At 34.3% G+C, this 25,533-nt stretch overlaps 1 protein-coding gene across 5 annotated transcripts in view; it reads right to left on the bottom strand.

Annotated features, from left to right (window-relative positions):
* Positions 1–25,533, bottom strand: part of LOC149796968 (uncharacterized) — a 167,933-nt gene that overhangs the window by 66,810 nt on the left and 75,590 nt on the right. For all 5 annotated transcript variants that reach the window (XM_089961651.1, XM_089961652.1, XM_089961653.1 and 2 more), the window contains one exon: positions 12,204–12,935. In XM_089961651.1, coding sequence (XP_089817777.1) covers positions 12,204–12,935 — 732 coding nt within the window. The remainder of the gene's footprint in view (positions 1–12,203; positions 12,936–25,533) is intronic.

The raw sequence follows: 25,533 nt of genomic DNA, 5'->3' as shown, positions 1-25,533 counted from the left end.
AATGTAGCTAGAATGACTGAGGACAGACATCAAGGCTGGTATATAGTGACTAAACAGTTCAATTATAAGATGTCATCAAGTTTACATAAACTTGCCTGAATATAAGTTTTATCAAGCTGATGACTAGGTGATTACCATATATACTTGCCTTTAAGTTGGATCCAACTGACAAGTGCATGGACCCAGATCTGACATCACAAACATAAACCTTGATATCCTCTTGCATAACATGCTGATAGATCAAGGTCTATGTTGTTTGCAGTTGTACCTGACTTGTACTCAAGTACATGTATATACAGCATGTCTTTGCCTGCAAGGCATGCAAGTTATGCTAAGTTATACATATCTATATAGGGTATTAATAATAATAATAATAATAATAATAATAATAATAATAATAAAATACAACATGCTAATAAATCATGACATATTATCATTAAAGATGTACCCATACCTCCCAAAACCAACAACTGTAACATAATTTTCATTCTTGACCAAGTCTGATACGATTCTGAGATTCAGGTACTATATAAATCACAAAGTTTTGTATTGTGCTCATTTTTCTGTGTCCTGCAAAAATTGGATTCGTTTGCAAAATATATTTAGCAGATTGCAAATCAGTACTATAATTATCTGGAATATATTATTTTACTTCATGTATCATTGCCTAAATGTATAAAAAAATGAAGTTGCATTGAACTTTTTTGATTTACTGAATGCCAAGTAATGTCTTTGGCACTGAAGGTTTATGGAAACCTATCTTTGAGAAGAAAGCATATGATATTGGGGTTACATGCATACATCCATTAGTGTACTTCTACAATGACAAACACTTTTCAAAGCTGATCTTTGCACCCATGAATCAATCAGGCAATGCAAGATAACACAATGATGGATTGCCTCCATATAATCATTTAAAGACAAGATATTTAAAATTCTGCACCATTTCCCTGAACAAGTCAGAACTTTAATCTTTTGAGGTGCTCTTGACATCTGTCTATAAATTCTGCTACAAAAACTTTGCTCCAGGCAAATTTGATAAGGTATTAATGTAAATAAAATTAATCTTATGAAAGAATTAAACCTGACTACAGGTAAATCGTATGTTCTTTAAACCAGATGCTCATAAATTCTGATTTTACATGCAGCACTATTCAAGTCATGCAATGCAGTGAATAAAAAAATCTCAGTAAATAAAAACGTTTTATCACTGGCAATGACTAAATAAAAATGAGATTGTCAGATAAAAGTTTTCACAGAAAAGACTTAAAAAATATGAGATGTTTCAACTGAGCCGCATGGCCTGAAACCAAACATCTTAAATAGCTGTTGTTGTTGTTGTTGTTGTTGTTGTTGATGTTGTAGGGTTTAATGTCATTTTTCAGCACACGACAGGCTATGCATGATAGCCAATATTAATGGTGGAGGAAGAACCTGGGAAAACCCCGGAAAGAACCACCAACCCATGAGAAGCTACTGGCAAGCTTTCTCACGTACCCATATTAGCCGAATCCGAGACTCGAACCCAAGCAGACAGAGGTGAGATGGCAGTGATCTGTAACGGAGAGAGCTTCAGACCACTCGGCCACTCGGGGCCCTAATATTTGTTGTAGAAAACCATGCATAAAATTTTACAATTTAAGAAATAAAACAGATGGTGCCCTATATGCTTGACATAAATTAGATCCAACTGAAAACTGCATTGATCCTTATCTGCCACCAAATAATGTGCCATCAGATCTGGGTCTATGTAGTTTATTATATTTTTTATTCAATAGTACAAATAACATAAACCCTGACTTAATGGCACATTATTGAATAGCAGAGTAGGGTCTATGTTGCTTGCAGTTAGACAAACTTATATGCAAGTATGGCACTTTTATTGGTGGAATCAGCTGAAAATAATAATGGTCGATACCTCCTATAACATTTATAGACTTAAAAGAAATAAGTATTAGAAAGTGTACAAACACATGTTACTATTAACTAGAGACAAATGGGTTGGCTTGGGCATGTATAAAAGTTCTTGTGCACCCTTCCACTTGTTGAAAAGGTGAGACAAATAGAGGCTGGAGCTGCAGCTCAGTGGTTAACATGCCCAGCTCAGTGGTTAAAATGCCAGACTAATGATCAAAAGCAAGCAGGTACAAAACCTGAGCTAATATAATGCATCCTTGGGCAAGGGACTTTACTCTGATTGCCTCTGCACTTATGCTGCTGTGCCATCAAACACCAAATGAAACCAAAACAAATGAGCTGGTATTCAAAGAATTACATTTATTTTGGATATATGTTGGTCTTCAGGAAGTATTGCTGTCTCCATCTCTTTCTGCTAACTTGCATTAAAGAAAAAAAATTAAGACAGAAATCTCCTTTGGCATATATGCCTCTGCACCATCATCGCTAAGAAAGCACCTCTGCTATCTGGTGATGTACTATCCAATTTTGCATATTAGCCTTAAGCTGACAATAAAATACTCCTTGCCAAGGTTAGTCTGTCTTGATTGTAATCTGAACTAAGTTAAAGTCTTTATAAAAATGTATAAAGATTTGTTTTTGCAAAACAAAAAAATCATCCATCCTCATTGGAGCACTTCCATTGTCAAGTCTTCAGTTTTGGAAATGCACAGATTTTGCATACTGTCAACTTTTTCATTCTGGAGGTAAGTAAATACTGCATGCATTTTGCAATCCCATGATGCATAAAGAGAAGTCATTAGTTTTGAAAACAACCAAAACTTTATGAAGTCTGAATATATACTTGGACGTTTCAAGGACTAAATGTTGAATAGTTCTTGCCCTTGAATTGTATTATCTAATATTCGAAGAAAATGATATATTCCTCAGGTGTTATCCAGATGTAAACAATTGATATACAAATAAATTACACAAATTAATGCTACAGCTAAATCTTACTCCCTCCCCAGCCCTCCTCCCACCAAAGATGACCAGTGGACCTGACATTATTTACATGGTACTTATCTAGAGGCCAAATTAAAATCCATTTGGTCTAGAAAACTGGAATAGTTACAAATCCTCTTACATTCAAAGCTTTATAGATATTTGTTTTAGAAAATGGCAGCCATACTGAATGGCAGATCAGCATCATTTGTGCAAACCTAAAAGAATGCCATGATGCTTTCTGCAAAAAAAATTCAACTGTTGTAGACCTATTTTTGAGAAGAAGTTGATATATGCAGTTGTGTTTTTGGTGACAATGGCAATATTGAAAAGGGGATCATCATCACTGATGCAAAACTTAAATGTCTTTATGCCAGAATACTGTCACAGTTGGTCCAATTCTGCTGAGTAGTTTCTGAGAAGCTGTTATTTTAATTTAGTTTTTTATATTCTAAATACATGTAATGCTGACAAATTTGATGACATAGTAGTATCATTCTAATATCTTTAAAAGCCTTCTTGCCAGGTCAAATTCTGTTCAGCAGTTTTTAAGAAGCTGAACAAAGAATTTTCTATTTTTAGTAACAGTTACCAAAGTTTAAAGACAGATCTTTTTGTTTGTACAAATCAAAAGGCCTTAATGCCAGTATGCTTTCTGTTTGTACAAATCAAAAGGCCATAATGCCAATATGCTTTCTGTTTGTACAAATCAAAAGGCCATAATGCCAATATGCTTTCTGTTTGTACAAATCAAAAGGCCATAATGCCAATATGCTTTTTGTTTGTACAAATCAAAAGACCTAATGCCAGAATGCTTTCTGTTTGTTAAATTCAATCCATTGGTTTGTAGGAAGTCATTGATAAGTTTTTCTAATTGTATTTATAGTGGCCATATTTAAATGTGGATTGGCATAATTTGTATACAATATTTCATGTTGTTTTGCATACACGAAAAAGTAATTATTAATTTCAGTGTACGAAAAATTATAGGCAAAATAAATAATTATCATTTGGTGGTAATGACCACGTAAAAAAAATAAAGGGATCTTACCTGGACAAGTTCTATGGAATACATGCTCCTCGACAACCTAATGGTACATAATAATCTGAAGGAAAAAATCATACATAGTGAAAAGAATACTTCAGACAAACCTCCATGACCCGTTCTGACATTAGGACCCTCTCTATCCCACTATATAAGAGATATATGGTATGACAGAGAGGATCCTATGTCAGAAAGGGTCATGGGGGTAATCTGAGTTATTTTTTTCACTCTGTATGATTTTTTTCTTCAGATTATTGCTTTTTTCTCAACATCAAGCTCACGTTGACCACCTGTGGTACAAACGCACAAAGTAAACATATTTTCTGTCTCATTCTGCTCTCAACTCAAGAATCTAATTACAATAAAAGTACTCAAAGATTTATGGTGTTATTAGTGAATGAGAGAGAGAGACAGGATTATGTCTGTGCAAGCTTGTCTGCATTTAGAGAAGAAGTAGCTGTTATGTTGTGTAATGTTGACAAAATGATTAAGACGGTTTGAACATGTATTAGTTATGGTTATTATTTATTGGTAAATTGTACACAACGATATGAGACCACATTGTCAAGAAATTAAGTGCAACTTGTATTTTCACAATAATCTCATTATCAAATTGCAATAAAAAATAAGAACTTGAAATCACATTTTAGTTAATGCATGCGATCGCGTGCGTGTGAGAGAGATAGCGAGAGAGAGAGAGAGATGAGACAAAATTTTGTCAGTGACAAGATCGTATTTATTCAGGGTGGTTTTTATTTGTAGCTTTTGCAAAAAGAAAAAAGACTGTTACCTGACAACTGTGATAATCCTCATGTATTACGACCCTACTATATTCCATTATCAATAAACACTGCTGAATCAGCAATTTATTCTTGTTTAAATAATGATGTACATTGTCACAACAACCACATGGCTATGCAGTGTTATTTACACGGTAATTAAACATTCTTAGCGCTTTCGTTATTCCAGTTGAAACCAGACTGAGTGCAAGAACCAACAGAAGAGGTCAAATCAGCAAGGCTGCCAGTGGGGAAATGAGGAGCCTCGTTAATCCGGACACATTTGTTCCCAGTGAATATGTCCGGATTAACGAGTTTTCTGGATAATTGAATCATGCACATTTTTTATTTTACGATATCATCACACCGTATATATGTACATGTATATGCTAGCTTTAAATGTAATGTACTGTATATTCAATAATGGTTGAAATAAATTAATGAATACATCTATTAATTTGTGTTTATTTCACATTATTATAACATGTGCTTGTACGTACATATACAGTAAATAGAAGTTTAGACAATTAACACATCGAACACATCACACTATGTTCATGTACATGTATGTACTGTACATACATTTATTATGTCAATTTCCTGAAGAAGTCTGTAACCTTGTTTGCCTGGATTCTTTGAAGCCCTATACTGTCCACAGCTTAAAAATGTCAACTGTATTTGCACAGCAAACAATAAACTGTGATTGTTACATACAATTGGTAAACAACAAAGAGGCTTAATGACACTTTTAATTTATTTACCATATGTTATGTCAAAAAGCATGGACGATTTGATCCCAGTGTGTTTATTTAATTATTAACACCCCCATCAGCGACTAGCTAAAACAGACATTGTTTATACAATCGCTGGTTACAATATGGTCACGCTACTTAGTTATTGATAGTGACCATAGATTCTCAAGGGCTTCACTACTGTGTTTTATGTATTATTCTTCTGATTGTATTTTCACATACAATTTTTCGAATTTTCTTATTTTTGGACAGATTGTTTCCGGATTATCGAGACAAGTTTTAATGTAATTTTACACTTTGGTCCCATTTTTTGATTACCGGATCCAGAATGCGGATTTCTTGATTAACGGAGCAAATTAACGTTTAGGAATTCCATTCCCGTTGAATTATGTCCAGATAGCAAGGTTTCTGGATAAACGGAGTCCGGATTAACGAGGCTCCACTGCATGTATATATATATATATATATATATATATATATATATATATATATATATATATATATATATATATATATATATATATATATATATATACATACATACATACACACACACACACACACACACACACACACACACACACACACACACAAATCGATTTAAAGGAGTCAATGACCATCATGTTTACAAAAGAAAATGACCAGGTTTTTATATTTTATGCATGACTATAATTAAACAATAAGACTAGTTGGCCAATGGTCTGTAGTCTTCACTTTAACATATACTGAGATGTAATTTTTGCTAGATAAGAAAATATTGAAGGTATTCCGAACTCATTTTAAAATGCACATGGTGTTTTGTTACAGTGATGGACTTAATAAGGAGAACTACTTAACTATAATATTTAAAGGTATGGTCAGTGAAGTCCTTTGTCCATTTGTTAATAAACACCAGTGGATATTGTAATGGCAATAAGAAAGCATAGCACATGGGCAGGTGCAGGATTTTTTGCAGGGGGGTCAATCAGTCACGGCCAGGAGAGTTGGTATAGCAAGCAGTCTGAAACTAAAGCTAATATTTACTAAGCGTTTTTAACAGAATCTTGTGACATATATTCAGCTTCATTTGCATGATTGAACTTGTTGGAATATATATATATATATATATATATATATATATATATATATATATATATATATATATATATATATATATATATATAAAAATATATATAAAAACAAGATTGAGAACCTATGACATGGCTCATGTAATTCAAATTTGCAGAACTAAGAAAGTACATTTTGAGAAAATTCAGTATGCAAAACTGTAAGTATATTTTTTTGCCATTCTTATCACCAGCTAAAGCAGACAGTATATGACTTGTCACTTGTATGTTATTTGTAAGGATCCTTTCTTGCGTCTGTTGTATAGCAAGCCTAAATCTGAAACACTGTATCATTAAAATTAACACATAATGTGCCAAAGCAGCTGGTACGTGACAGTCCACAAAACATCTGCTTTAGTTCATTTGGAAACAAATTTAAACAACCACAATGTAAAGAGCCTACTACGCAAGTGTACATGATTTGTTTACAAATCAAAAGTGCTGGCATCTGCGTCCATTGTTTGTTTACAACAGAAAGTAGTTCCTTTATGCAGGTGAATGCAATATGTGTATTTGCAATGGAGTTCTGTATCGGGTAATATTGCACAATTCTGACAATGTAAAGTTAACGTTGAAAAAAGTGAACATATAATAAATATATATATTTGCAGTATGATTTCAGGGGGAGTCACATAACCCTTTTGACATATGCTGCAGTTGCCCATGCTTATGCATCAATGATTGTAATTTCTCACCAACAATTAATTATTAATTTTTGTAAAAACATATAGTCAATATGCTATTTTAGATCTTTTTTGCAAATGTAAATCTTCGAAAAAAATTTATGTCCAATAATTTAATGGATTTTTTCGAAAAAATTTATGATACATTTAAATAATTATATTTTGATAACTGGATTGTGTAGGAAAAATTAAAGGGTACAAAAAAATACATTAAATACAGTAAATCTTAAAGGACTTCATGATAGGGGACTGTCAAATTTGTCAATTTCTGCCAAGTGCATTTTGAGAAGATGTTTTGTAAAAGTTTTTTTTAGCAATGGCAGCCATATCTGATGATGTTTCAGCATCTTTGCATAAAATTTAATGGTTTTCATGCTAGAATGCTTTCTGTAAAATTTGGTCAAACTCTGTTCAGCATTTGTTGAAAAGGAATTTAAAAGTTTTCTCTTTAGTAATGGTGGCCATACTTTGATGGCATATCAGCATCACTTGTACAAACCTAAAATACATCCATGCCAAGATCCTTTGACACATTCGGTCAAATTCTGGGAAGCAGTTTTTGAGAAGATAATGTTAAAAAATTTCTTTCTTTATATATTTGTAGTAATGGTGGCCATATTTGATAGCAGACTAGCATCATTTCTAACAACTTGAAAGGTCTTCATACAAGGCTTCTTTCTGTTAAACTGGGTCAAATTATGTTGGTTTTTTTTTTGGGAGAGGTCATTTAAGTGTTTTTCTGTTGTGAGTAATGGTGGCCATGACTGGTAGTGATTTGGGATGATTTGTAAAAATAAAAAAATAAAGGCTTCATGATACGATGTTCTGCACTAAGTCTGGTTGAAACTGGTCCAGTGGTTTTTGAGAGGAAGTTGAACAGCAACTGCAGAGAGACAAATGATAATGCACAAAGGCTGGAGGACCATACCTTTGCCAGGTGAGCAGAAGTAATGTTTTATGTAATAAATTCCACTAATTTACCTGTACCTATCCACAGTACACTTAGCTTACTGTGAAAAGTGTTTTCGACATAAAAGTTAATTCATCACCTAGGCCAAAATGTTGTTGTGCAGATTGGACCACACCCTGATTTTACCCCCAGGCCTATAATACCGAGTTTATAATCATTCTTATCGTGTCTCCTTTCATACAGTGATAAAATTGCAATTAAAAGCCTATTGTGACTGCCTTGTGAAATTCTATAATACTCCAATTTGATTCAAACATGACTGGTCAAAAAAATTTATTTATGTCAAATTTCTTCTTCCTTTCTTCACACACAACCATCCAAGTTCATGTGCAACCAATGACTTATAGGATCATAGAAGTAAGGATATACACTGAAAATTCACTTTTGCACCTACAAACAAGTCTGTAAAGTTCTCAGGTCTTCCAGTTTTTCTTGATACACAAATATGAAGTAATGTTAATCTTGGAAATGACTTCATGACATTTTACTAAGTCTGTGAAGAACCAAAAGTGGTATCCTAACTGATTTAAACATAGATACAGGTACACAAAGATATCAGTAAATGTGGAGATTCCTTTTAAATTGCATTCTTATCCACATTTATTCTTGAGAAGAAAGTACATTATTTTATTCAAATTAAAGAAACAATAATTTTTCATTTCTTACATTAAAAAAAAATAACATGGACAACAAAACAAACAAGGGATGAATGGAGCACTATACCTTTTGTACAATCCTTGTTTACAACATACAGTCTACTCATTCTAAATCAGCTGTTGCAATTATACAATTAAATATGCTGAAGTAGTTCATATCTTAAAACAAGCTTATCTGACAGCCTCATGTTCAAACTCTGACTTGATTGGATAGAAAATATTTAAAATATACATGTTATCTATGCATTTTCTGATGCTACTTTGTTCTGCCTAATTTTTAATGTGATGTAGCACTGGATTAGTTTTCATCGGCTTTGACTCAGAATAAGCTAATGCATGCAAGACAATAAAAGAAATCAATTTTAAATTTTAAAATAATTATAATAATATGTGCCTTATTCATAGTTTGAGTCAAAAAATACACTTTTGAGGGGTACATGTATTTGAAAAATTCAGAATATTTTGTAATAACCTTTTTGTTTCTTTAAGCGCATCTATACATTTAATGCCAATCAAATGACAAACAACAATATGATCAAAAGTTGCACATGCAGCATGACAAACACATGCAGATTTATGCATGTGATGTTACATAGGTAAATGATATTGATGTCAAATAGTGAAGTAGTCTAAAAACAATTCTGCTACCGGTATTGTGCAAAGAACATCCTGTAAAATCATCGTGTTGTTAAGAGTTTTCTGATATCAAGGCCAACTAAAATCAAGTCTGCCAAACTAAATCTCAGTCATATCCTATAATTATGAGGTGGTTTCATTGCTAATATTTCTACTATCAAAAGCACTGATTTGTCAGCCTTTTTTTTAATAAAATGAAGAATCAAAAGGTTGTGTGCAAAATGGATCCCACATTTTCTGATGGCTGACCAAAACCAGGCAAGTTGACACTGCCAAACAGTTATGCACTAAATATGAAAAGAGTGACCTCAGATGTTTGAAGGAAATTGTCACAGGTGATGAATCAGGGATTTTTTTCACCCGACTCCGGAGAAAATAACAAGTTTTGAATCAGAGGAAACATGTAGAGACCACAAATCTGTGTCAAGAGTGTTTTATATGTAATATCTTTTGATGTAAAAGTCCTGGACATCCAGGTACCTGTACCTGACTCTGCTAGAGTCACTAGACATTTTTATGTGTTCAAAGTGTTGCCAAAAGTTGTGGAACACTACTGAACCACCAATCCACAGACCAGTACCTGTGGTATCTACTTCATGACAACACACCCATGCATAAATTTGCCACCGTGACAGACCTAATCAAGGAGCACAGCATCTTAACTTTGCCATATCCTCCATACATCCCTGAATTAGCTACAAGTGATGTTTGGCTGAATCCCCTCATCAAAGATTTGTGTGAGGCAGATGTCTAAGAACTGCCGTAAAATTTAAAGTGCAGTTTTCTGGTGAAAAGTGTGTAGAGGTGCATGGCAGTAATTTGAGGATACACTGACTTCTGTTCATTAATAAGAAACTTTGTTGTTCTGCACACTAATGTTCAGAACATTTGAATTACCCTCTTGAAGTAAATTTGGGCTTTTTGTCTGTTTAAACCAAACCTTGTGACACTGCATAATACTTGGACCTTCTTCATCTCCAATCATCCATCTTGAAATGAACTGAAGGAGTTTTTCAGTTCCTTTCAATGTCATTTAAAATGCTGATAGGGACTTGCTCGCTGTATTCAAGTGCCAGTTTGGAGCCATTTTGGGTAATTTAAGATGGCCTCTTTTCCTCCAATGCTTGTTTTTTATTCTTTCTTATGCTGACATTTAAGTATGATTACGAGCATCAAAAAGCAGTAAACTCTTCTCATAAAGGTCATATGAGTGCTTCACGGACAGTTAACTCATAAATTTCAGAAAGTGTTTAACAGACATAAAAGATGTGATCAATGAAAAACAACTTTTAAATGATAATAAATCCTGATCTTCAAATCATTAAAGACCATCAGTGTTAGAGTTACTGGGAGATTTTAATAAGATACATGAAAAAAGTAAGTCATAAAATGATATATGAGTTTGTCCTATCCTGCATGTTAATGTATATGATCTTTTCATACCATATCAAAATGATAAATGAATCCAATGTTGTCCTATCATGTTGGAGGAAGAATATGGGGTGGGTCTACCCTAAATACCCATAATAACTTTCCATCACCCCTGATAAGGCCATAAAATGTGTGTTTCCTACTGCATTGGTTTTAAAAATAGGGTAGGTAGGTTGTTGTTTTTTAAAAACTTTAATGATTAGTATAGATACATGTAATGTACCAAGCACTTCAAGTATTGGGTTAAACTTACTCAACTAGATGCACAAATCAATTTCTAATTTTCATTTTGTTTTTTTATTTTATTTTATTTACCCTGGGGGGAGGGAATTGCTATGGTTGGCACCAAAAAACAGGTGGTCACATATTTTTGTGGGGCCTAAAGACCATACATATTATCTGAAATGGTGTCAATTATGGCCAAAGTTTAGTTTTTAAAAAGTTTTTACATAAATTATTTTGCGTGTACAGACTGTTCTTAATTATAAAATACTTCTATGTATATAAAGCAAAAAGCAAGATATAATTGTACTTTTTAATTCAGTTCTATGATTTCTTCAATCTACTACATCAAAACCTGAAAAGCCAATTATAATTATGTATGTTCTCAAAATGTGTATGAAAGTGATTTATTGGAATGCTTACAAGTTCAAAAATATTTGATTAAAATAAAAACTTTTAGAAACAAAAACCCGCATTGTTTTGTTTCAAAAAAAGAACAGCTAATCTATACATTCAGTTTTGGAAACTAAAAATAGACCATGTGACCAAACATAATTATGGTGGGTTGCATGGGGTATCCTTCATTTAAGATGATTAATCAATGATAAATCTCATACAAAATTGTATTACCAGTTTCCTGTGGTGTTGATTCATATTCAAGATAGTGGAAGTTAGCAGCTACCAGAGTGCTGACAAACACCATCTTGTACTGATACACAGTGACAAATAATAGTAACCACACATCTCTATTTCTAAATGACATACTCTCAAAAGATACTGTGTATGATGCCAATATCAAATAAAGATCCTATATACTGGTACTGTTCTAGCAGAATTCTCTTAAAGAACAACAATCTCATTTAATGATTCAAAACCACCAACTGAACTACATGTATATATATCTTGATGTATCAATCAAAATAACTTAACCAAATAACCTCCCTTTTCCATTGCTTACAAGAGCTGATGAAGTGTAAAATTATCCTCGTATGAAATGAAGAAAAAGATCCAACATGACTTACCTTTTCTGTGGTGCCATTAATTGGTGAACAGTTGCTGTCCCCTGCAGGCTCTGGCTTGATTGGAAAGAAAGCTGGACTATTGTTCACTGGCAGCTGCTCAACATCTTCTCTTTCCTCTACCTGCTGCTGTTCTTGCTGTAATATCTCCTGTTTTATCCTCTTTTTCAAGGCAAATATTCTCCCCACAGACCCTGGTGAGGAACCCTGAGATACCCTGCTGGAAAATGCTGATTTTATTTGATTTAATTTTATGAGATTCATTTGCTTAGAACTGGATGTGGAGCCAAGATTTATACTCTCTTCATCCTCATCATGTGATTGCTCATGTGACCGTTTTACTTTGGTAAATGCACTAGGTCCATCACTGTGTAAAACTGAAGGATAGCAGTTCAATGAGGGCATCTCCTCTGACTTCTGTGCATAATAATCCCCTGCAAATGTCCTTTTCATATTTAGACTCCACAGATGGGAATCCTCTGTTCGGTTCATTCTGGAGTCACCATAATTATCTCCAGGCTCATCTGATGAGCTCATATTGGAAGATGAATCAAGGGCAGACAACATTGGTGAGTATTCAGGGGAAGACACTCTAGGAGACCCATGGGCAGATAACTCTGCTGGGGATGTGTCTGGAGAGACTGAACTTGATCGTTGTTGTCTTACATGACTCTGCGAAGTGTGAACACCATTAGATTCCCCTGGTGAAGCAGATCCCTCTGTCATTTCGTTACACTGAAAAGTATAACCGCCATTTAAACAAAAATTTTCCTGCATACTGCAAAGCTATCATAAACGTTAATCTGCCAACACATTTTAAGTAGTACAAATAGTTGAAACTGGACAGCAACGTTTCAGACATTGTGTTCAATGTATTAAAGTACTAAAAAACAAGAGTCCCTTGAAGGGACTGAGTAGAACTGGGTGAAAAAATTTACAGGAAGTTAACATAACACCATTTCTACCATTTAACTACTGCGAGTGTTGAAACCATCTTTGATATTCCTCAGTGATAAAAAGATTTTCAAATTAACTGCTGTGGTGGACATATTGAATGTCAGCTTGGCACTTTTTCATTTAGGACCAACAAGGCATCATAAAAAGCCTCCTGGTGCAAACCCCATGCTGATATGACTTTTCGTTTTGGAGGAATAACAATATTTGCAAGATGGATGCCACTGTGGCCATATTCAATATCAGATTGGCACCATTTCTATTTAGCACCAAGTAGACATCGTACAAAGTCTTTTGGTGAAAGCACTATGTCAATATTTACAGCCACCTAGAATAAACAGTGGTAAAAAATTTCAAGATGGTCATTGTGGTAGCCATATTAGAGATCAGATTGGTACAATTTTCATTTATGACCAATCCGACATCATGAAAAGTCTTTCAGCGAAAACCCCATGCTGAAATGACTATTCATTCAGGAGAAATAGTGATAAGATTTTCAAGATTGCCAATGTGGCAGTTACACTGAATGTCTTTATTAGGACAAACTATATCATAAGAAGTCGTTTAATTAGTCAAACCCCAATGTTGATACAACCATCCATTCAAGAGTAGTGATAACAGTATTTCAATACTGCTACTGTGGTCGCCATGTTGGACAAAAGATTGACACCATTTTCATTCTGAACCTACTATACATCATCAGAAGTCTTTGGGTGAAAACTTAGTGTCAGTATTACTTTTCATTCAAGAGGATCAGCAATAGCAAGATTCTCATTATGACCACCATGACAGCCATTATAACTTGACATCAGCTTAGCCACATTTTCATTTAGACTAACTAGACATCCCATGCTGATATGACCATCCCATGATGATGATGATGCAGGAGTAGTAGTGACAACAATATTTTACTGGATGTCTGAGTGGCACCATTTTCATTTAGGACCAACTAGACTATGGGCTGAATATGTGTAAAAAGTTGTTTTATTGCAATCTACCAGGTAGTTTAGGAGGAGTACCAATAACAAACTTGTGCAAGAGACTGACAGATGATGGACAAAAGACCATTCCAAGCTCTTCTAGTCTATGACTATTAGAGCTAATAAAAAAAAAAGAAAATAAATTATAACAAAAAAAATGTTATAATCAAAGAAATAACTATTAATGAACTGATTAATAAAAACTTATTTTCTTTTGAATCTAAGGTCAGTTGACTCAAAAGTGATCCAGCATGTGAGAATTATTTGTATAGAATGGGAATGTTTTACATTTGATAAAAATGGACATTGGGAGAGACAAAGGAGTTGATCAAAATAAAAATGAATTTTTTCAATCCAAGAAGGCATCTCTCAATTCCCAATGATCAGTGCCCTAAGGACTTCCAAATGTCTTCAAAGAGTAGTTTTTCTTATATTTTTCTTACAGAAACTGAACTTCCTCCTTGTGTTACTTAGTTTACTACTGCATACTGTATCAATAGATGCAAAAACGAAAAAAACCCACCAAAAAACAAAAAGTAACAAACATACCATTATAGCAAAGTATGCTACAAAATCTAATAAGTACCCACATGTGTCGTCTGATCCACCCAATTTCATGTTATTTATCTTTTGGAAAATTCATAAATAACAAATGTTCTGAATTTTAAGATTTACATATTCAGTAAAATACTTTGTGTTCCCTGAAATCAATTCATTATTTTCAGATACATTCAAGGATTTTTAAAGCAAATTCAAGGACTTTTCAGGGATAAAACCAACTTTTAACAAATCTTGGACTTTTCAAGGTTGTAAAAACCATGGCAACATACCATCCGTATGATGTGTATGAGTTACATACAACTGGTTGAAAATTCATTAAAATCTCTTCAGTGGTTCAAAAGTTATATTCTAAACAAGGATACAAGTTACAGAATTAAATTTTCCTTAGCCAAGACTTTACCTTGAGGCAGGGGGGCACATATACTGATGCAAACTACCATCTAATCATGATGTATTCTTGGGTAAAGTTTTATTTAAATATCTTCAGGGGTTCCAAAGACAAGAGAACAAGTCACAGAAATGCATTTTCCATTGTCTAGACCCTAACACTGTTAAGTTATAGTTGGACAAAGTTTCATCATAATATCTTCTGTGGTTGAAAAGTTGTATTCAAGATAAAGATACAAGTCGCAGGATTACATTTTTCCCTTTCCATAATCTTGACTTTAAAACAGGTGGCATGGATATGGTAAGCAACACACCATCTTGTCATGATATATACTTGGGCAAAGTTTTATTAAAATATCTACAGTGGTTCAAATGTTATACTTGAGACAAAGACATATGTCAAAAAATCAGTCTCTCTTGTTTAGACCTTGACCTTGTGGCAGGGTGTGTGCTTATGATGCAACACAACTTCTAGTCATGATATATACTTGAGAAATATTTCATTAAAATATCATCAGTGGCTGAAAAATTAATACTCCTAACAAGGATACAAGTCAAAGAATTACATTTTTCCTTGCCAGTTCATCTTGGGGCAGGGAGTGGCTATAGTGACTCGGCCTAGTCATGATATATAGGTGTGTAAAGCTTCACAAAAATCTCTCCAACCATACCATGTTATAACCAAGACAAGCAAATGTTAACAGATAAGTGGCTGCATCAATGAACAATGTCACAATATAATATGCTTGACCTAAGATGGACATATATATAGGACAAAATGCTTTTATTTTAAAAAGAAAAATTATATCCAATAGCCACACAATGGACTGGGTATCTCACGTATAAAATATAAAAAAGGTTTTAAAAGCCTCCTTCAGAAAAAGCTATCATGATTAGTAACTGAAGCCTGCAGCTTCTGTCTTCTGTGCTCTGCTCCATCAATTTTACTTGTATATCCACTTGTCAAGCTGTCCTTTCCAAGTGGTGCCAGAAAGCACTTTAGTTACAGTAAATGAACAAAACAATAAACCTGTTTTGTTACTGAGTTAATGAAAAGAATGGTCTTGATATGGTGTACAGGCAAGTTGTGGCCATCAGGACAAGCAGTCTAATGCCATATCAAGCTAGTACTTTTCCCTAGCTCAGAAGAAAGCATGAATGTGATTTTGTATTTATCATAAACAGTTTTTTTATATGTTTTCTTAGTAATTTAGCTACAGGGTATATTCTGTTAATGGAAATATTGGTAACTGGGGATTTATAAAAGTTTTATTTGATGCATCCAAAAATGTTCATGCATGGGTGTTGGTGAAAACACCTAAATAGTTTCATTGTGGTTGTGTGATAGGGAAATACAGACTGAATAGAGTAATTGGAAGCCATAGGAACCAAATAAAGGGCATGTAATTGATACTCAAACTCATTAGTACTGTATATACATGCTTACAAGTCAAAATGCATTATGCAACAGCAAATCTTGTTCTTGCAGTTTGCAGTTAGTCTTGACTTATAAGCCAGTACATACAATATGTAACCCTGTACTTAACAGAAAATGCTTTTATCATGTGGTAATTACAAATGTATCAAAATAATAAAAATGATCAAATAAACATTAACATGTTGAACAAATTTCATTTTAGTAGTGCAGAATTTTCCCCCACAAAGTTACAAGTAAATGCTACATGCTACAAATACCTTCTTTAAGCCTCAATCTTTCAATCGTTAACTTATAATACATGTTTGGTTTTCATAACATTAGGAGGCACATTGCTCAGTGGTATGTATGTCAGGCTCCTGACCTAAAGGGTGCTGGTTCAAATCCAATCATCAGCTCACCCCAATGAACTACTGCTGTGTGACCTTACACAAGCACTATACTTCAATTGTCTGAGCACTCAATAACCACCCACTTGTCTTGCTGTGTCACAGAGCACCAAAACAATAATAAACTTTCTTTATTTAAGCACATGCTCAATTACAAATGTCATCCTTTGTTTCTTAATTATCTGACCTAGAATAACAAACTTAACTGAAAACAGGTTTAAAGCAAATAGCATGTATATTTACTTCCACATAATAAAATATATGTTGAGTTTATTGTTTACTCTAAGTTGGAACAATTTCATTAAGCTAAGACATTTTATCTTGATCTCTCCTATTCAGAAGTTAAAGGTACGGCTAATGGGACAGTGATCATTGTCTGATAACTCGAATGACAAAATGGGACTCCAACTCTGCTTGACATTTGTAACAGACTAAGAGGTTGCTTCCTGAGGAAACTGATATCACTTTTACTGATTAATTTGATGAAAATGTTTGTTGTATTGAAACAAATGAATGTTGGACTTTTTATCCTAATATTCTTTCCTACCTTTCTGGTTCTCATATACATATACCAGTACTGATTTGTCATCACTAATCAATGTATATATTTTTAATCCACTCTTCAAAAATAATACCCATAAAGCTGTTAATGTAGAATCTGCTGAAATAAGCATACTAGTACTTTGCAAAATAGCTTTGTTTTTTTAAAGATGGAAATTTAAAAATATGGAACACTACATGCCTCTTTTATACTGAAGGAAAAGGTTATGGAACTCGATAAATATATCAAAGTCCATACCTGTTATATCAGCTTTATGTACTGTTCTATTAACAAATAACTGACGAATCTGAAGAGCTATGCTAAATTAGTGCTACTGACAATGATTTTTTAAATAAAAATTTGAATAACAGTATCCATTTTATTATACCATGCTGCAATAGTGGAGACAGTGGTATAAAGGAATCCTCCTGTCCTTCTACCCATCCACTACACCATCTTGTGAATACAAATGGTCTTGCCATTTTTGATGGATTGTTATGAAACTTGATCAATATCATGGTCATCACCTGAAGACGTGTACAATGACAAATCACTGTGCTGTTGCAATTTTTTTAGAAGAGTTATTGCCCTTGTTAATTTGCAGAAGAATGATGTGCATGACACTATTTGGAACACAATACTAATTTTCAATGGATTGCCATGAAACTTGGAAATTATTATCAGAATCACCTCAAAATGTGCTGGTAGAAAATTCTTTTGCCTCTGTAATATATTTAATAGTTATTGCTCTTTTTTGTTATGTAGTTTGATTCAGTCTTCTTGTGTTAACTAGTCCTGCAGTTTTTGATGAATTACTATTATACTTCATAGATGTTATGGTCATCATCTGAAGTTGTACATAGGAAAAAAACTACTGTCCTCACCAACAGTTTTTTGTTGGAGTTATTGCTCATTCTATCTTGCAGCGAAATTCAATATCACATAATCTTGTAAATGCAACAAGTCTCCCAGTTTTTGAAGGCTCACTTTGAAACTTGGTAGATAATATGGTCATTATCTGAATATGTGTATATCAAGAAATTACACTGCTCTTTTAATTTATTTAATTTTCATTAATAGTATACTGTATGACAAAATGTTCTTAGTTTTCAGTGGATCACCATAAGCATTTAAATATGTCATGGTCATCATTTGAATATGCGCAGACCCAAAAAAATATCCTCGCAATTTCTGTTGAGAGTTATTGCCCTTTTTTGTTCTGCAGCTGAACATAATGTAAGACAGACTCTTGTGAAAGTAACCTATCACTGCATTTTTTTTCCCCACTGGATCCCGATGAAACTTGGTACATGTACATATTATGATCATCATCTAGTGACGCACAAATTGATAAACCTTTGTGCTCTCATTATTTTCATCAGAGATATTTCCCTTTTATAATTTTTGGTTTAACAGCTTGGTGCAGTATATGGCAGAATTTGTTAATGCAACAAATGTCATGGTTTTGAGTGAAACATGGTACACATTATGGTCATCATCAAAAGATATGAATGTTGACATAGCATTGTATGTACCGTACACTATATTCATAACAGTTATGCACTTTTTGTTACCAGAGACTCATCTCCAAGATGAAGTAGGAGTGGTAGGTGTGGGAGGCTGGGATATGTTCATCTGAATAAATTGCTCACCATTCCCCTAGAGTCAAGGTTAAAAAAGGCTGAATAATTTCAAATAATTTATGATATCATACTTTTATAAATTTCTGAGCAATTGTAGACTTCAGTGGGGTAAGTCTATTTGACAAAAAAGACTGCTTCTATATCTGTGTGATATGCATTTACTAGACAAGATTATATAATATTTTGTGACAATCTTTTCTAACAGTTCTTCCATACACACTGATCCAAAATGCCAAAGAACAGTTATTTGAGTTGACTTTACCAGATGTAAATATGTTGCAAAATGAATGATGTATGCACATCCTAATAAGTATGTAAATACTCCAACTGCAGACCATTGTGCACTTTCAATGAACTTTCATGAAGCTGATTTCACGTTGCACCAAAAACGGCAATGCATTTAGTCAACATGTACAAACCATGCACAAAATTAACAATAATCCACCAATCCAGTAATCCAAAACCAGTATGTGGCCAACCAGTCCTAACACTAACCTCTTAATGCTGAGCACCTAGCAAGGCCAGCTGTAAGTACCATTTGTATAAGTCTTTGGTATGACTCGGCTGAGGTTCGAACCCATGACCTCTTGCAGCCGAACCAAAATCAGTAAATTTCCTGACAGATCACTATAAACCCAATCCTCACAAGTCCGTTGGATATGTAAAACGTTCTGCTGATCATTATCATGGGTTAATAAGTGCTCACATCTGACGTGTCTAATAAATTATGGGATGGCATATCTTTCTATGCTTAATTGATCTGTTTATTACATTAATGCAATAAAGTCCAAGACCATACTCTTGACAAGGTATAATGTATGCCCATGGTAGAAATGGTCATTTGTGTTTCCAAACACCAAGTCAATATACTGATTGTCAGAATAAACACGTACCTTTGTCTAATTCAGTCACCAAAGTTGTTGTTGTTGTTGTTGTAGGGTTTAACGCCATTTTTCAGCACATGATAGGCTATACATGGCGGCCAGTATCAATGGTGGAGGAAGAACACGGGAAAACCCAGGGATGAACCACTGACCCATGAGTAGCTACTGGCAAGCTTTCTCACATACCCACACTGGCCGAATCCTAGACTCGAACCCACACAGTCAGAGGTGAGATGGCAGTAATCCGTAACGGAAAGCACTTTAGACCACTCGGCCACTCGGGGCCCCAGTCATCAAAGTACTGATGATATAAAATGATGTTGGGCCATAGTCACAAATGGCAAATTTTTGGTGACGTGAGACTCTCATCTAAATATGGACAGATAGCCTTGTGCCAGAACTTGGCCAACTGGAAATGGTCATGTTGGCCAATAAAACAAATAATGTGATATTGGATGGGATATTAAGATCAATGTTGATAAATATTCAATGCTATGTGAAGTGACATTTGGAAATGTGGAATGGTACACAGTTGCTATGGATACATCAGAAATTTGATGATAACAACAGTGTAGTTATAAATATGATCCAGAGAGGAAAGTGAGAAAGTACGAGAGATCCATGAAAAATTATTACAAATGGCTGAAATATGATCCAGAAAAGGATGTAATGTTGTGAATACAAAAGTGTGCAGATCATTAAATTAAGGTAGTATCAGTAAAAATATTTATTATATGCTGATTTTCTCCATTAACTTTACATTGTCAGAATCGTGCAATATTACTTGATAGTGAACTCGCCCAGAAAATACACATATTGCATTTACGTGCATAAAGGAACTACTTTCTATTGTAAACAAACAATGGACACAGATGCCTTCACTTTTGATTTGTAAACAAATCATGTACACTCGCATAGTAGGCATTTTACATTGTGGTTGTTTAAATTTGTTTCTGAATGAAGTAAAGCAGACGTTTTGTGGACTGCCACATACCAGCTGTTTTGGCACATTCTGCGTTAACTTTTTTGATACAATGTTTCGGATTTAGGCTAGCTATACAACAGATGCAAGAAAGGGTCCTTACAAATAACATACTAGTGACAAGGCATATACTGTCTTCTTTAGCTGGTGATAAGAATGGCAAAAAAATATACTTAGTTTTACATCCTGAATTTCCTCAAAATGTACCTTCTTAGTTCTGCAAGTCCAAATTACATGAGCCATGTCATAGGTTCTCAATCTTGATTACACATTTCAAAACTGTACTGTAATTTAGAATATAATTACATCCTCCTTGCTGCACTCAAAATGAAATAAGCATTAAATTCCATAGCATCTTTTTGATAATTGCAATTGAAAGACTTCATATTTTTCCCACATTACGATTTCAAACATTCAATGACAGAAACAGAAACACATTTGCAGATGTCAACACACTTCTCCCTCGTTTCTTCAATCCGATGTATTTCATGTGGAATTGTCACATATAAATCCAGTCCATAATCACAAAATTTCATAGAATCAAAACAAATATAAAAATCTATTCATTCCAGATCAAACGGAAAAGTTGTCACAATGCGCATTCATTCACAATATGACTCCAAATTTCAATTTTAACTAGACACGCCATTTTTTACGAAAGTTATGTCGAGCGTGCGATTAAATTCAAATTTATCTGGGCAGAGTTACGTGCACAGTAATAATGCTGTTGTGTAATGATGAATCTGCGCTGGTGTATTTAGGTTGGAATACAGCATAGATTCAGTTACATTGTTTCTCGTAGTGTATTTTGTTAATATAATTAAGCATTAGGTAGAATAAAAAATGAGCATATAATAAAAAGGTTACTGTATTTGTATGGGAAAATGTGAACTCGTTTTGTCAGATGGATATACTGCACTGCCAAGGTCGTGCAGTATTTCCATTTGAAAAACTTGTTCATATTTTCCCATTCATATTTTCCCATACAAATGCAGTAACCTATAAATATTATGTGGATTAGTGAAAATTCCCAATTTCAAGCCATATATATGAGCCAGGAATAACTTTTTTAAGAAAGTATTTCATTTTCTGTTCAAATACAGACTGAATTAAATGGTTAGACAGTCCAAATTTCAGTGACAAAACAAGTAAATTTATATGTATGACTTTCAGTAAAATGAAATGGTCCAAGTTTGTGCCATGCAATATGATGAAAAATGAATTGTAAAGCAGATGCAAGACCCATCTTGGAAAGGTAGAAGGCATATGCTAAAATGTGCTGTAATTGGTAAACAAGACACATATATGAGAACCATGATCGGCACACTATATGCTATAAATGTGACGTGATTGGTCAGGATGGCACAGCTTTGTTATCCCTGTATAAAAAAGAAGAGAACCATGAATGGCACATTATATGTCCTGCTGATTATTAGTTTGTGATGGTGTCACCAGTAAGGCATAGTCTGCTATTGTAATTATTGACCAACTAGTTCCATGACCTTGGTCTTTGGTCAATGTATGCAGTCTTGAGCTAAACTTACTGCACAGAAACCATTTCTGTTGTACTCACCATGTTGTAACCCCATGTGCAAGCCATCCTCAAAGGATGGTCAAGTAACAAAGTCTAGAACAAAAGTTTCTGCGCAAACTCAATTTTTCTTTGAGTCATTGTGACCCTGATCTTTGACCTTACAACTCCAAGATCAAAGACATGTTCTTTACCTTAAGTGCAAGCCCTTCATAAACTTGTGGCCCAGGTTTGTGAACTAAAATTATAATGTAACAACCTTTTTTTAAATATATATAGAAATCTGACACACACACACACCCTTAAATTAGTTTCTTTCTTATCTAAAGTGTAAAGTGTCCATAAACTTTGGCAAAGGTATGCTCAAGAACTCATATTCTTGTACAGAAACATTTTTCATTTTTCAGCCACAATAATGTTTATCTTTCACATTTAACCTCAAATTGAATAGACTTCTACCTTACACAATGAGTAAGCTATCAACAAAGATTAGTCTAGGTCTGTGATTCACAACTCAGTTATTGTACAGAAAACATCTTCTTCTTTCTGTCACAGTCACCTTGGCCTTTTGACCCCAAAATCAATAAGCTCCTCCCATGCACCAAGTGCAAGCCACCCATAAAGTTTGCTCCAGATCTGTCATATCTGGTGCTTGTTGTTTGATGGCTGTGCAATACAAGCAGGTTACTTAGTGCCAAGGCAATTGGAGTAAAGCATCTTGCCCATAGACACACCAGGGTAGCTGACCTAAACTAAGATTCATATCTGCACCTGTGCAGTCTCGAGTGCAGACACTGACCAATGAGCCACCATGGTCATTGTATGCATCCATAAATTGCCTCTTATGACATGCACAATGGACCTATTCTACAACCATGACCCCACTAAGCATCCTGGTTTGTGATGTCAAACTACTATGCATACTTGCTTAAAAGTTTAGTCAAACTGCAAACAATAAAGATACCGATCTGCCATAGCACAATGCACCTGCAGATCTAGGTCTATGATGTTTGTTCTACTAATTACAACAAACTGCACAGACCCAGATCTGCCCATGCATTGTGTGACAGCAAATCTGAGACTGCATTTTGCTGCTGGACTAGTCTTATAAGTGAGTATATACGGTAGTGTAATTGTGCAAATATATATATTTGTTTCTTTCAATGACAGTGACTTTTACCTTTTCCTTTGACCCTGAAATCAATACACTTCTTTCTTAACCCAAATGCAACCTACTGACAAAGTCTGATAACGGTATTTGGTCAAGAACTTGAATTAATGTGCAGAACGAATAGATGGGCTGAGACATGTATCCAAACATGCCATGATCCGCCTTTTCAGTGTTTTCTCCAGGATGTGCTATTGCATGAATCAGCCCTAAATTTAATAAATCCCCCAATAAGAATGAGTGCAAGAAAGTCGTGCAGTCAATTGGCCATGAGCATATTAAAACCTATAACACTGATCAATATTATGGAAGCTTAATCTGATTGTGTAAGCATCGGACTTTAGGATCAATTGTCATGATCAAAAGCTTACCATGCAACTTTTTGCAATTGAGCAGTGACACTTTCATTGATTATCTAGTTATTGAAAGCATTTGGCAAGACTGCATAATGGCAGGTATGCAGATTTATGCAGCTGGTAGTATGCCTTGGCTGTAACATGCAGTTTTAATGCATATGATGTAGTTTGATTGTCACAACACAAAATCGCTGCTTCTATGACAATAATGGAGATAAATAACTCCAAGGTTGATCTTCATTCATTATTAGTTGCTTTTCACATTCACAACTGCTGAAAAATACTATAAGGTGTTTATTCATAGACATTGTTCTCGTATGAAAACTGACCACTTTAAAACTGAAATTACCCATTCCAGAGGGGGACATCCCTTCCAGTGTGAAAATCCTGTTCGAAATCACTGAATCTTATGGTGGGTGTATGAAAACTGAATGCCTATTGGTTGATTTAACTGTTTAGGGAAAAAAATGAAGGTTAGCCCTCCCCTCTAAAACCATGTGATTAAAACTGCACAGGTAGTCAATTGCGTATAAGTTTCACGTGTCTCATATGAGTCAGGTAGTATCAGGCAAAGCAACAAATAATATATTGTAAGAGGCAACTTTTCTACATGGCAACTAAGTTTGGGCTGAGCCTTGTTAAAACCTGCCTCCACCCCCAGACTGGTTCTTTAAGTGTGTAGCTATTAGTCTTGCATGCTCAGTGCATGGACAGAATGTCATTCTTCAACATATTACACATTCTACTGAAGACTAGGCTAGTGTATTGCAACAATCTGCATAATTTGTCTATGCATACTATTATTTTTAGCAAGGAAAATAAAGTGTCAGAATTAAGTATAGTTTTCAGTCTGTAAGCCTCTATTTTCCACGTTTTTCCCAACCCCAGCCAAAAAAAAAACCAACATAAGTTAACTTCAAAAATATTACTGGATTTGTACATTTTATAACACTTGAATTGTGCATTTTCACATTTTCAATGTAGACAAAAAATAACTGTACAAAAATTACATGCATTCTAGCACATACAGAAACAAAAATGTAACAGTAAAGAAACCACTGTGGTTCAGTGGTGTGTGTGCTGGACTGCTAACCAAAACAGTGTGGGTTTGAATCTAACTATCTGATCAGCCTTGGTCAGTTACCTGGGCATGTTCCTGGACAAGGCACTTTGCTCCAATTGTTTCTGTACTAAATAACTCATATGTGTTGCTGTGACATAAAACACAAATAAAAACCACAGCAAACTACCTTGTGGTGAATTCATCAACAGCAATTCCATCTCTATTGAAAAGTAACATCAGATATAACAACTACATGAATTCAACATACATGCTGTACTGCCATCATTTGAAAGTTTCTAATTTCATTTGCTGTCTGAATGATGATAAACACTTAATGCTGGTAAGTTCAAGTGGTTCTGCACATATATGTTTACATAACTGTTTTTAGATTATGTTACTGTTTTATGGCACAAGAAAACAAGTATGTTATTTAATATGGCATGAAGTGCCTTGTCCAAG

The sequence above is a fragment of the Sinohyriopsis cumingii genome, chromosome 6 (genome assembly GCF_028554795.1).
Source record: "Sinohyriopsis cumingii isolate HCF-2022 chromosome 6, ASM2855479v2, whole genome shotgun sequence".
In the NCBI taxonomy this organism is placed as follows: domain Eukaryota; kingdom Metazoa; phylum Mollusca; class Bivalvia; order Unionida; family Unionidae; genus Sinohyriopsis; species Sinohyriopsis cumingii.
Note: the sequence above shows the minus strand (reverse complement) of the source record. Positions and strands in the feature narration are given on the sequence as shown.